The 13,864-nt window shown below is 46.2% G+C and overlaps 1 protein-coding gene across 26 annotated transcripts in view; it reads right to left on the reverse strand.

Annotated features, from left to right (window-relative positions):
* KCNMA1 (potassium calcium-activated channel subfamily M alpha 1) overlaps window positions 1-13,864 on the reverse strand; it is a 686,992-nt gene that overhangs the window by 53,383 nt on the left and 619,745 nt on the right. For all 26 annotated transcript variants that reach the window (XM_036337223.1, XM_036337220.1, XM_036337215.1 and 23 more), the window contains 2 exons: window positions 11,829-12,053; window positions 7,922-8,114 (listed from right to left, as the gene is read on the reverse strand). In XM_036337223.1, coding sequence (XP_036193116.1) covers window positions 7,922-8,114; window positions 11,829-12,053 — 418 coding nt within the window. The remainder of the gene's footprint in view (window positions 1-7,921; window positions 8,115-11,828; window positions 12,054-13,864) is intronic.

Here is a 13,864-nt window from a genome sequence, read left to right on the forward strand (position 1 = left end):
ATATGAAAGGAGCCCTAACCGGTTTGGTTCAGTGGATAGAGCGCTGGCCTGCGGACTCAAGGGTCCCAGGTTCGATTCTGGTCAAGGGCATGTACCTTGGTTGCAGGCACATCCCCAGTGGGGAGTGTGCAGGAGGCAGCTGATTGGTGTTTCTCTTATCGATGTTTCTAACTCTCTATCCCTCTCCCTTCCTCTCTGTAAAACATCAATAAAATATATTTTAAAAAAAATATGAAAGGAAGCCGTGGCCAGTGTTTCTCAGTGGTTAGAGCATTGCCTCGTGCACCAAAGGGTCTCAGGTTTGATTCCTGTCAGGGCACATACCTGGTACAGGTTCCATCTCTGGGCAGGGCCCATGTGGGAGGCAATCAATCTATGTTTCTCTCTTACATCAATGTTTCTCTCTCTCTCCCTCTCCCTTCCTCTCTCTCTCGAATCAATTAAAAAAAAATAGATAGCCTTGGAAGATGATTAAAAATATATACTAAAAATTTATGAAGGAAGGCAGACCAGTAAGTTGAGCTAACAGAATTGTTCTAAAGAATCAAAATGGTTTACAACTTAGGATTGCCAGGAGACCCAGGTTAAAAACTATTACTTAACCTCTCTAAGTCTCAGTTCCTCCTCTTTGCAATCACAGCAGTAACCTCCTTACCTAGTACACTTCCTCTCAGGAGCACCCAGGGCAGTGCTGTCAGCCCTGGCTGCACAGAGGACCCACCTGGGAGCTGGTAAAGACTCCCGATGCCCAGATTGTACTCAGACCAGATAAATGACAACTGCAGAGGTGCACCTCAGGCCTCAATATTTTTTAGTTTCTCAAGTGATTGTAATGTGCAGCCACGTGTGAAAATTAATGATCGAAGAAATGCATATCGTCTTGGTTGCCAAAACATCTATCCTATAACAGCAGCAGGCATCCATGAAGCATGAGCATTATGGCTGGTGTTGGTGACGGTGGTGGTGGTGCCCTTGGTGTTCAGAGGGGCTCTGCTTTGGGTTCGGAATTCTCGTGGAGAGGAACTGTTTCCAGGGAAACATCACCAATCTCTGCGGCAGCTCCATATTTCATTCCCTGAGGCCATCAAGTACTCCTCTCACCGATCAACCTCCACCCTTCAGCTCTCCCACCCCTTTGCTCCACACCTTTGTTCTTTGACCCCACAGGGGTATATTTCTTGTTCTGTTTTTGGCCCATTGGTCTATAAGCCCTAACTCTAGTTTGACTTCTTCCTCTACCATCTTGGACTAGGTGGCCCCTCATTTTAATATTCTCTCAACAGCACCACAGAATCTCTTGCCTCCTCTGCATCTATATCCCAAGCTAAAGCCAGTTCTCCTTTATCAATCTTCCTGCCAAGCACTGAACAGAAAATTACACCTTCATGGTCCCACCCTCAGCTGGTGCTCACCAATGCTCGCCCGTGCTTTCCCCCACCCCCAGTCCTCCCACTCCCTTGCTTCCTGCAGTATCTGCTCTCATCCGTTTCCTGTCCCAACTGTCCACTCCCTTAACTCCTCAAGGAAAACCAAGCTGGCTGCTCCCTCTAGTTTCGTCTTTCCCATCCAGCCTTCTCCCTTTGAAGGTCACATCATCTTCTCCTGCTTCTCTCTGTCCCCTCACTATCATTTAACAACTCTCTCCTATAGCTTCAAACTTTCCCTCTTTGGGATTTAACTCAGTCTACTGCAGCCAACAAATAAGCTATATTTCTCTCTATTCTAAAAACAAACAAAAAAAACCTTTTCTTTGACAAGATCTTGTGAAATATCCTATTTCTCCTTCTATCAGCACAAAAAGCAATATACAGTCTCCAATTCTCGTCTTATCTGAATTAACACTTCAGACCCCTGAATGCCGGTTTCTGCTGGCCACTGGCTACTCAGCTGTTCTTGCTTGTCATCAACAACTTCCTGAAGGACACACGTACCGTTGCCTCTTTTAGGCCTGCCCTCTACTTGACTTTTCTGCAGTTTCTGACAGTGCTAAACACCATTTCCTTTCAAATCTCTTCAGCTCAACAAATTCTCATCGCACGTTAACTGTCAGGTCCTGTGCTGGAGGCACTAGGGACACGAAGATGAACAAGATGAAGAGGAATCCTCACCTCTTAAAGGGCCCACAGTCTACTCAGGAAAATACACGTATCGAGAAGTAATTAGGATACAGTCTAGTTTGCTAATCTGGAATTTCTTCAGCTCTCTTCTTTACCTTTCATACCACACAGGTACACTCCTCTGTCTCTACCCTCAGCTCTTTTCACTGGATTCTCTCCCTGTTTGTCCCTTCAGTGTTGTTTCCCATGTTTGTCCCTTTTTAATTAGTTGGTGGAGCTTATGTCCCTGGGAAGTATCCACTCTCCAATGGCTTCCAAGTCTATAGCTTCTAACCTAACTTTATCCCTATAGTCTCATGTTCTAATTTCCTATTGGATAGCCCACAGATACTTCCAACTCAAATGGACCAGGACCCAATTCTTTATCTTCTGCCCGAATCCTGATTCTACCCCTGGGTCCTCTGCTTAATCACTTTTGCATCCACCTCGTAGCCAACCTTGAAGCAAACTTATTCCCAATATCTCATCCTTACCCACCCCCACCTCCTTCACTTCTGACTGGTGTTCAGTGGCTACTTTTTTGTTTCAGTTTCATCTCAGTTGCTGTTTTCTCCTAACTACTGACATCACTAAATCTGTACTGTAAGCCCTCATCTCATCCCTTGCAGTGCATAGCAGTAGTCTTCTTACATAGCTCATACCACCATCTCCTTCCATCTCTAAACCATGCTCAATTTTTTTGCCCATTATCTTTTAAAAAGATGGATTTAATCATCATCTTCCTATAAATCCAGACCCTAGCAAAGCAACAAGCCTAGACCTGTAATGTCCAATGTGGTAGCCACTGACCTCATGAAACCATTTAAATTTAAATTGATTAAGATTAAAGGAAAGTTTAGTTCCTCAGTCACACTAGCTACATGTGTTCAACTCACTTTCAAAGTTCAACTCTTCTTGGCAACCTTCTCCACTCCTTGAAATGTATAAAACGAGGATGTGATCCTGCATTCTAGCCTGGCCCTGGTCTCATTGGGCTGCCCCTGTTTATGGGGGCCCCTCCTCCACTCTCCTGAGCCCCTCAAGGACAGTGAGTGGCTGAATCCATGTCATCCCCGTGTCCTGACACTTTAGGGCCTGACACATAATGGACATTCACTTATTCCTCTTTCTTTCCCTTGAGGGTTAAGGTTGAGCAGGAAGAAACTGTAAGATGCTCCTTTCATAATAATATGAAGGCATAATGGGAAGCTCAATCACGTGCTCCCTCTTCTCAGGTGCTGACTCCAGCGGCTCTCTGAGAATAGCCTTCCTCCCCTGCTCACCCTCCCTTCCAAGATCCGACTCAGTTCCTATCCTTTAGAACCACAGGGAAAACGTCTGGCAAGAGCCACTGTTGTACCAGCTGATTTAAATTGAAATGTTTTCCCCAGATAAATGTGTGCTAAATAATACACCAGCTCTCCAGCCAGAGGGAAGTGACAGGCGCTCTGTAAATAAAGGCACTTAGTTGCTGGTAAAGAGCCGTAAAGTGGTTCTGAGCTGATGTTTGCTGACCAGCAAGAAGCGGCTTCACCTGCTTTATGTAATTGTCACTGCAGTCTTGCCTGCTGTATATTAAAACTGCATCTCATAGACCCAACTGTCACATCGGATAGACCGTCCGCATGGGGTGCGCCACCTTCTCTGTAATTGTTTTCGACAACCAGCCATCACATCTCAGATCATTTTAGAAAGTGTCTGGTCCAGAATCCCCAGGCTGGGTCAGCTCTGACACCATGTGGGCTCAGATAGCGACACCACAAGGGATGTGAAAAGAGAAGAGGGGAAATGAAGTTTTGTTTGTCCAGGAGACCAAGTGGCATACAGTGCCAAGTGTCTGAACACAAATCCCGATGAGGACTCTCCCTTCACATTGTTAAGACACATTTTTCATGTTACCTTGTATCAGGATAGAAAAACTCTCCATAAGGAAAGTTGCATAGGGACGCATGACTAAGCTGTCCAAGGGCACACACACATCTGTCCTGAGTCCACATGTCTGTCCCTCTGCCTTCTAGAGAGGTGGTGATGTAGCTCTCAGGACCAAGCAAACAATGGGGTTTTACAAGGACTACAGAATAAATAGCAAGAACAATCGGGTGGCAGTGGCCAGAAATCTATGTAGTTAACACTTGGGGGGAGGGGTTACATTTGGTTCCCAAAGTGAAAGAGGAAAAGGAATCCATTTTGTGCTCTGTAACTCCAATCCACTGGGACCTTCCAATGCCCAGGGGAATGGCAGTCAACATATCTGAGTCCCATGAGTACTGCTCTTGAAGGGGGACATTGTCAGCTCATCCACCTGGCCCCTGAGGTTGGGATGGACCCGAGAAGTGGGTGAATTTATAGAGCCTGTTCCTCAGGGAGGAAGCCAATTTCCTTGTGAACACCCACTGCCAAATGACTGTCTTTGGGAAGGTCAGAGTGTCATCAGAGAAGACTATTAGAAACTAAGCAGCAAGAATGAGAAGAGCAGTCACAGCAAGAAAGGAGGTAAACACGGGCTCAGTGTGTCCACAGCTCCCAAGGTCTCTCACTGAGAGCAGATCCAACTGCTTGCTGGTGACTGGGGGACACGCCCTCCATTCTACTGCTGCTGGGAACCTGGGAAGATCTCAGAGCACATCCTCTGCCTTCCTGTGTGCATGTGCGCACACATATATTCATGTGTACATGTGTACGTATGTGCTTGTACAAAAGAAGTCCCCTTCTCTCTCTCTCTCTTTTTTTTTTCAGGAAAAATGAACTCCCCCTTTCCTCCTTATCTCCCATCAAAACCTACTTTTCTTGCTTATGTCTGTGCTAAAAACAGTAAATAAGGTTTTTGAGCTTTGGGTGGGTATCTGGGAAAGGGATGATATTTTACCCATTTGGCCATCTGAGAGGATCTAAGAGGCCAGGATAAGATTTGTGAGAGATGGAAAGAACACCTGTTTCAGATGCATATACAGTTGGACCTTGAACAATGTAGGGGTTAGGGGTGCTGACCTCCTATGCAGTTGAAAATCCACATATAACTTGTGACTTCCCCAAAACTTAACTATTAATAGCCTACCACTGACCAGAAGCCCTACCAACAACATCTACAGTTAATTAAAACATTACGCATGTTATATGTATTATATACCACTAGTGGCCCAGTGCACAGATTTGTGCACATTCTAAGGACATTAATTAGAAGGCGGCTGGTGGAATGGGACTGGGCGAAACGGGCCAGACATACCCTGGAGCCAACCTCCCGTGGTCCCTCCCTGGTGTTTGCAAAGTGAGTGGGGTTTCTCTGGCAGGTCGGGTCCCTTGGCTGGCCTGTGGGGATCGGGCCAAACCCAGCTTTCCAACATCCCCCCAGGGGTCCCGGAGTGCGAGAGGGCACTCTGCAAAGTTGCTGTCATACAGGGTGTGGAACGCAAACGTAAGTGTGCAGTAAACCAGATTCAGGGCTGACAGTGCCCCAGCAACAACATAACCCACAGCCAAAGGTGGAATCACATGGCCCCATGAGGAATTGGGTTCCCTTCTCTGTGGTTTTGGGGTGTGTACCCCGAGAACCACCACTGCCAAATCACTGGAAGCTTGGTAGCTCCTGCATTGCGTGTCTGCCCCTGGTGATCAGTGCACATCGCAGTGACCAGTTGGATGGTCGGACACTTAGCATATTAGCCTTTTATACATAGAGATATATTATTACAATAAAGTAAGCTAGAGAAAAGAAAATGTTATTAAGATAATCATAAGGAAGAGAAAATACATTTACAGCATTGTACGTATTTATTGGGGGGGGGGATCGTGTATACGTGGACTCTTGCAGCACAAACCTCTCTGTTCAAGGGCCAACTGTCTAACTAAGTTGTACATGAAGACTTTGATCCATGGACCTGGAAAATCCCAATGACTGGATTGGGAGGAAGTGGGCATGCTGGGGACAGGGGTGCTCTCCTGTCCCTCCTGCTCGGCCCCCTCCACCCACAGGGAACACTTCTGCCTCCACCTCCTTCCTGTCCCCGTGCTGGTCCTGCCAGGAGAGGAGGAGCATCTGGCCGGGTGGTCAGCATGTTGGGCCCGGATTCCTTAGCGTGAAGATTGATTGTGCCTGAAAGATGTGCACATGAGTCACCCGGGGCCCTTAGAATTCAGCTTCCCACCCAGGAGGTCTGGGATAGACATGAGATTCCGCATTTCTAACAAGGTTCCTGGCGGTGCCCCTGCTGGAGTCAGAGGACCCATATGGAAGTACAAGTACTTAAAGGCACCTCCTAGGCCAGCTTGCAGTGTGCTCACAGCCTTGTCACCTCCGCTCTCTGCCTCCCCAGCATGCAGCTGTGTGGTAAGAGCTGCCCTCCAAGCTTGGCATGTTGCCCTGCCCTGCGGGTACCGCTGAGTTAGTGGACACCAAGATTAAGATGGTGCAGGGGAGACAGAGGATGAGAGAGTGGAGAGGTCCAAACTAGGCTTCCGGCTGTCCCCATCAGGGTTAAGAAAAGAAGCCACTCTATTCTGAGTATGAAGAGGCTGACACCACCACTGGGAAGGCTGTGGCAGCAAGTTGAATGGGCCACCATTCACCATTTCATTTGCAACACCAAGTGGAAGACTCTCCGGAGCTTCACAGAAGATGCTGTGAGTTTCAGATGCCCAGAGAAGCCCGCTCCCGCGTCTCACTCCCCAGCACCAAAGCCGTGGTTCTTAGGCTGCCCTGAGATCGGCTCGGAACCTCACATCCGCTCAGGGTCTGGCAGCAGCTGCCTCCCTTGCTCTCCCCGTTCCAGGTCTCTCTCAGAGCCCCACTCTCCTGGCGACTCCAGCCCAGAACCACAGAAGGAAGAGGATTCGAGGAACTACTGTCCCTGGCCTCACAGCAAATGCCCACCAGATGTTAGAAGGAGGTGGTGGTGATGCGGAATTGGCACAAGTCTACAGTGTGTGGAGCCGAGCTTTATCACGTCAATGAGTTGGTGCCATGCCCCAGCAGCTCTGGTTCCCATGGGCTGTGCTCCCTCCACCTTGGCTCCTGGAATGATGGGAGTCAGGTCCTCCTCAGGCCCCCAGTGCCACCCATCCAGTGGACCACATGTGACAATAATCCTACAGCTCAGAGCAAGCCTCCTCAGTGGTGCTTTTGGGGGGAAAATGCCTCCCAGACTATCCTTCTGAGGCCCTAATTAGAAAGGCTGTTACGGGGTTTTTACTGTGCTGCCTGCCTGCGACTCCTCGGTGACATCTTTGCTTGTAGCTACCTGCCCAGGGTTCCAGAGAAAATGACAGGGAGATTGGGGCAGAGACGAGGTGGCATTTAGCTCCCTATACACAATGCCTGGGCTGAGGATCACCACCTCTTGCTAAATGACTTTCGGTGTCCACCCAGCCCCTCTCTCCAGGGCCACATCCCTGGGTTGGCATATGATAACATAAAGCTTAACACCCCCGAGCAGCGATAACAATAGCAAAGCGTCGCAGAGGTCAGTGGCAATGACAGATTCTGGGGAGAAACGCTGTGAATTGCTCAGCCAGCATCTTTTCAGTGCTCTGACATTTAGTTGGTGACCCTGGTCACAAAACCACCGTTTGGGAAGGCTGAGGGGTGGCGATGTAAAGGCTGGTTCATTCCCCAGGAAGGCAGAGCGCTCTGAGTGGGGGTCTTCCTGCCTGGGTCCTGGGATGGCCAGGAGAGGCAGCGCCTGCCCCTTTGAGCGCCACCACAGTGACCACGGGTTCCACTGCCTGGCAGGCCGACGCAAGCCTCTGTGAATTACTGAGTGAAGGATATCCCTCTTGCCAGCCCCTGTCCCCTGCAGGCACAGGAGAGGACTATTACAGGCTGTCCTTACCTTGGGAATTCGCCTGCAAGACCCCGATGCTGTCATCAAACTGCATAGATTTGATGTTGAGTGACGCCAAGATGCATTCCTTGTCCTGCAGCGAAGTATCATCAATATTATTCTGATTGGCTGACAGGATAACGCACATGTCACAGAGGTTGATGTTGACGGCCCTTAAATCAGCCCGACTTAATGGCGTACCCTTTGGCAGAGAGGAAAGAAAAAAAAAAAAAAGGAGAAGCAAAAGTGAGACCGAGGGACGAGCGGGAAAGAGAAAAAAAAAATAAAAACAAATTAAAGATCGCGCTGGAGCTTTGGGAAATTATTTAACAAGTATCTTCTTTATGCCTTGACATTAAGCTGGCCTAACTGCATTCAGGGGAATAGGAGCTGTGTGCTAATCTAAAGGGTAGCCGGTGCTGATGGCAGCATTTTAGGCTCGCTCTCAATACTCAATCAAGCTATTACTAACAAACGAGGGAGGAATAATGCCAGGCTTCTACATCTCCTTCCTGCTGGAAATTGTCTTGATTTAAGGAACTGTCCTGTGGCAACCTCAGGCTTTCAGAACGTAACGAGGGGGTGGGTTTCAAATGCCTGTTTATTTAATAGCAGGTCACTTCTGTCACAAGCAAAAGACAGCAGCTCCAAGGAGAATTTCGGATGCAGGCAAGGGGAATGGCCAATGAGCAGCGGTGAGGAGATGGGGCTGAGACAAGGCTGCCCTAGGAGGATGTGGGAGGGAGGGCAGCCATGTGTATCTTGCAAAGGGGAGAGGGAAAGGAGTGAAGTTTCAGGTCACAGAATTTTATTGCATATTTTTAGCGGGGGAAAAAAAAAAGGAAATCGCCTAATTGTCCAACAACATAGGAATGGCTAAACACGCCATGGGGCATACATAGCACGGGAGTCTACGCAGACAGGAAAGGACTGAAACCACTCTCCACGTGGGCATCGCCTCGGAAGAATCTCGCTCAAAGGAATACGTGGGAAAAGGAAAAAACAAGTTCTACACAATTTGAAAAGTATGACAATGACATCATTTATGTGAAAAGGAATCCCACAAAATGAAACTATATGTTTATGAATTTACGTATAAAGATATGTACATTCAAAGAGAAAGTTCAGGAAAAATTCACACTACACTAATAACCGTAATTACCTCTGGGGAGGAAAATAAGATTGGGCATGAAGGGAAAAGTTTGGTTTTGATTTTACATACTTCCAATTGCTTGATATTTTATAATAAGGACGTGTTTGTATATTCCTAGTGTAATTAAAAATAAATAAAGCAGAAAACAGAATTTTTTAAAATCCTGAAACAACAAAATAGTGGGGGAGGGGAGGACAGATCAGGGAGGCGATGAGAGAGACGCCAGGAAGGCAACCACAGGTGAGGGGCGTGAACCCACTTGCTCTGTGTCCTCAGGAGGAGGCACTGCAGGCCTCAGCAGGCCATCCATGGCTGAACGCCCAGGGACACCTCTCTGGAGTTCACACCCAGCCCCAGCCTCTGCTTTGCCTGCGTGGAGACCCGAGTAGCCTTCGCCTACTGACTGTGTAGGGACAGGGTTTGCCAGCTGCCTTGTATCTCTGGGTACCTTTCTCTAGTTCTCCTTCCTGGAAAAGGAAGAAGAACTAGAGAAGGCTGTGAGAAGGTTGAACTTGGCTGCAGAGATCAAGGCCATCAACCCTCTCATACGGCTTAGTGTCATTCATGATTCTCTTCTCAGCCCCCAGGACATTGCCACAAGGTGGAGCAAAGGAGGGAGAGGCGTTCAGGACTAAGGAGCTGAGGAGCTACTCATTCCAGACTCTGGAGCATCATCTTTTGAGAGAAGGGGAAGAAGGGTCCCCTCTCCTCCTGGGATCTCTTGGTACAAAAGAAGTTAGACCAACTTCCTGAGTCACTGTGCCAGTGCGTAAGCCTCAACTGCCTGCATCCGTATTCCTTTAATTATCATCCTGTGGGGAATCAGCGGTAAATTGTGACACAAGACAATCCCTGCACAGCTGTATACGTGGGATTTCAAAATTCAAGAAACACAAATGGCATACATAAAAACGCTTTGTGTTTCTCGGGGCTGGCCCTCCCTGTGAGGCACTGTTTAAACAATGAAATATGTGAAGACAGAGAAGGGCCATTTTGTACAAATACGTGGTGTTTGAGTATGCTAAATTGTGGAGTGTTTGAAAAGGACCTGCAAATATAAAAGCTCATTCATATAAATGCAGGCAGGTGGGTGGATGTGTACAAGGGCACGCAAAAGGAAACACACACCACACCACACACACACACACACACACACACACACACACACACCAAACATCACATATACACACAGAATCAGGTAACCCAGCAACATAATAAACTCACAAGGTACTTTCTGTGTGTAAGATCCCACAGAGGAAGATAATCATGGAAAAATAGAATCTAATCAACAATATCTGAAATTCGCAAGGTGTCTATCTATTTACACTCTTCAATATGCATGACTGGCTTTCTGCAGGTGACTATTTTTAATTCCATGTGTTTATTAAGTCAGTGAGTTTTGGGCCCAGCATCCAAAAGACATCTGTCTATATTTTTCTCCTGTCTTTAAATATTTATTGAATACCTATCGTGCCAGGCATATGTAAGGATAAATGGTGGCTGCTAATACATATTACTTGTGGGTAGTTTATTACGTACTTATTGAATTTTATTTCTTCACTGTTTTTTTTTTCTATTTTTGAGGTTCTGGAAGCTACTCATAGAAATAATGAATTTCAGCTCCATAAGTGGGAAAAAACCCAGCTCCCTAAAATGTAGCATCAAACTCATGTTCCTCAATTCCAGGGAGGTGAGCTTCCAAGAAAAATGTGTGGCGAACAAGTGATATTTGCATGGATGCGTGACAGTGAGAACTGTATCAAATGTTGAAATGTACAACAATTTTTTAACATTTATGGCAAATATATTTATTAATAATTAGGAAGTAGTTTCATGACTCGCAGATCATGTATACCCTGTCTTCACACTAAGTTGTAAAGTACCAAATTTTCATTTTAGATTTGTGTAGCAGTGTTTCATAATCAAGACTATCACAGGTTGCCCGGCCTGTGTGGCTCGGTGGTTTAAAGTGTGGTCCCTGTGCACCGGAAGTTCTCGAGTTCGATTCCAGTCCGGGCATGTACCTGGGTTGCAGGTTCCATGTCCAGCACCAGTCAGGGTGTGAGCAGGAGGCAATCAATTGATGTTTCTCTCTCACACTGATGTTTTTTTCTCTCTCTCTCCCTCCCTTCTTTCCACTCTGATGTAATCAATGGAAGAATATCTCTTCAGGTGAGGATAAAGTAAGTAAATAAACAAACATACAAAAAAGAATATCACAGTCACGCATGTGGGGGCACACACACAAACCCAGGGAAACACACTAGGCTGCTAAATGAGCAAGGGGGAGAGGCTGATCAGCAGAAGGGGTAGGACTTCATAGAGCAAAAATAAATAAAGAGCTCTGGTAAATATATTTAGTTACAAACAGAATGTGGTATCATCAAGATTCCACCACAAATAAAGTGATATAAATAGTTCCATACGTAAAGTCTGCTCTAAGCTTCATGCTATCGCACAGCACTGGGTTTGGGTAGGCATGAGAGAGTGTTTAGACACTGACATGGTTAATACATTTGATACCAGCTAAACTTCATGTCTGAGGAGCGACTGAACTGGGCTGCCAATTCCTTTTAATAAGGTCCCCGGGGTTTGGATATTCCTAGATGGAGCGTGGAGGGAGGGCTGAGTCCTCAGGCCCATAACCAGATAAAGAAGCAGAGGCGTGATCAAAGCTCCAACTATTATATCCATCTGGGAATTTTTGTGAATGAAAGGAATTAAAAAAAAAACCCACCATCAATAATGTGACCTTGGACTTACAGGCAAAATGGACACTTTGGGGAAGTTGTGAAGCGTCTCCCATTCCCGCTTGAGGTACTCGATGGAGCCCACGAACACGATGTGCTTGAGCTCATGGTAATGAAAGTTGCTGGCGCGGAGTGGCATCACCAGGTTCCGGAGGCCAATCAGGGCTGAGCTGACATCGCCGAAGATGCAGACCACCACGTGGCCACTCAGGACAGTCATGGCGGCTTCACTTCGAGTCTGCAGCAAGGAGAAGTGCATGAGCATCCGAGAGGAGACCTCCTCAGGTTGTGGTAAGAACTAAAAACATCGCCTGGTTGGCATGGCTTGGTGGTTGAGCATCGGCCTATGAACCACGAGGTCATGGTTCAATTCCCAGTCACGGCACATGCCCAAGTTGCGAGCTCGATCCCCAGTGTGGGGCGTGCAGAAGGCAGCCAATCAATGATTTTCTCTCATAGCCGATGTTTCTATCTCTCTCCCTCTCCTCTCTGAAATCAATAAAAATATATTTTAAAAATAACTAAAAAATCAGGAGTGTAAAGAATAAACACACATAGCAAGCACTTGTTGAGTGCTTACTATGTGATATTATATGCTATAATTTTTATTTCAACAATGTTATACACATACTATATATATATTTGTAATTTGAGTATGTGTGATCTATTACACTGGGTGTACTAAATATATTGAAACATATACCTACACATACCACTACATTTTTTTATAAAAGATTTAAAAAAGATATGCCATACCTTCCTATGAGCAGATCTTTCTTAATGGTTTTCAGGGGGAAAGTCAGAGGAAACAGCGATATTTATTTTATTTGGAAAGGGAAGACTTAGTTTCTATTAAATTGTTGATAAAATAAGCTGTGTTTTTGCCCTGGCCAGGTGGATCAATTGGTTGGAGGGAGGGTCTGTACACCAAAATGTTGCAGGTTCGATTTCTGGTCAGGGCATATACTTAGGCTGTGGATTTGATCTCTGGTCTGGCGTGTGTGGGAGGCAACCGATCAATGTTGTTTTTTTGTTTGTGTTTCTCTCTCTCTCTAAAAATCAATTTAAAAAATCATATCCTCTGGTGAGGATTAAAAAAAAAAGAGAGAGAGAGAGAGCTGTGTTTTCTGCCTCTCTTGCTGAAATGAAGATAAAATGATCAAATCCTATGTTGGTCTCAAGAAATGTGAGTTCTTAGTTCTAGACTCATCCGTGAGATGCTAAGTACATCATTGCATCAGTAGGTAGAACAAAATATCCCTAAGCCAGGGGTTAGCAAACTATGGCCCACAGGCCAAATCTGGCCTACCACCAACTTTTGTATGGCCATGGCTAGTGAGCTAAGATTGATTTCTATATTTTAAAATGGTTGAAAAAAATCAAACGGAGAATATTTCACAATATGTGAAAATTATATGAAATTCAAATTCCAATAAAATTTTATTACAACACAGCAGATTTTATTCATCTAGGTCTTGCCAATGATTGTTTTTACATTGTCACGGCAAAGCTGACTAGCTGTGACAGAGATCGTATGCCCAACAAAACCTAAATTATTTATTAAATGATCCTTTACAACTGACCCCTGTCCACTGCAGCCTGGGGTCTCCAGCAGCATGCCTGGCGTGGCTCACCTATGTAGTTACCAGAGGAAGATTCCCCAAAATCATTAAAAAGATCTAGAGCAAGATTGACAAGAGAAACAATGGCCTGTGTCTTCCCCAACCCCTGTCCTGAATCTACAAAGGAGACAAAGGAAAGAATCAAATGACCCCCATCAGAAGAGGACACAGCTTCCCGGGAAACGCCAATGTTAGCCACTGCTGGTGCTTTCGCTCACTGCTGGTAAAGACACCAACACAAGAAGGCCAGCTGCGGGCCTTTGTCTGCCTCTCCTTCTGGCCCAATACCTCCCACCTTGCCTGCCTTCCTGTCCACCCACTGAATGCCTGGGTAGCCCCACGTGGCTTATAATGCTTCGAGGGAGGCATATTAATGTCCACTGCACATATCAAACTCTGCTCCACTTAATCCCTAGAACTGACCCGT

Source organism: Myotis myotis, unplaced genomic scaffold, assembly GCF_014108235.1.
Source record: "Myotis myotis isolate mMyoMyo1 unplaced genomic scaffold, mMyoMyo1.p scaffold_m19_p_15, whole genome shotgun sequence".
NCBI classification, from domain to species: Eukaryota; Metazoa; Chordata; class Mammalia; order Chiroptera; family Vespertilionidae; genus Myotis; species Myotis myotis.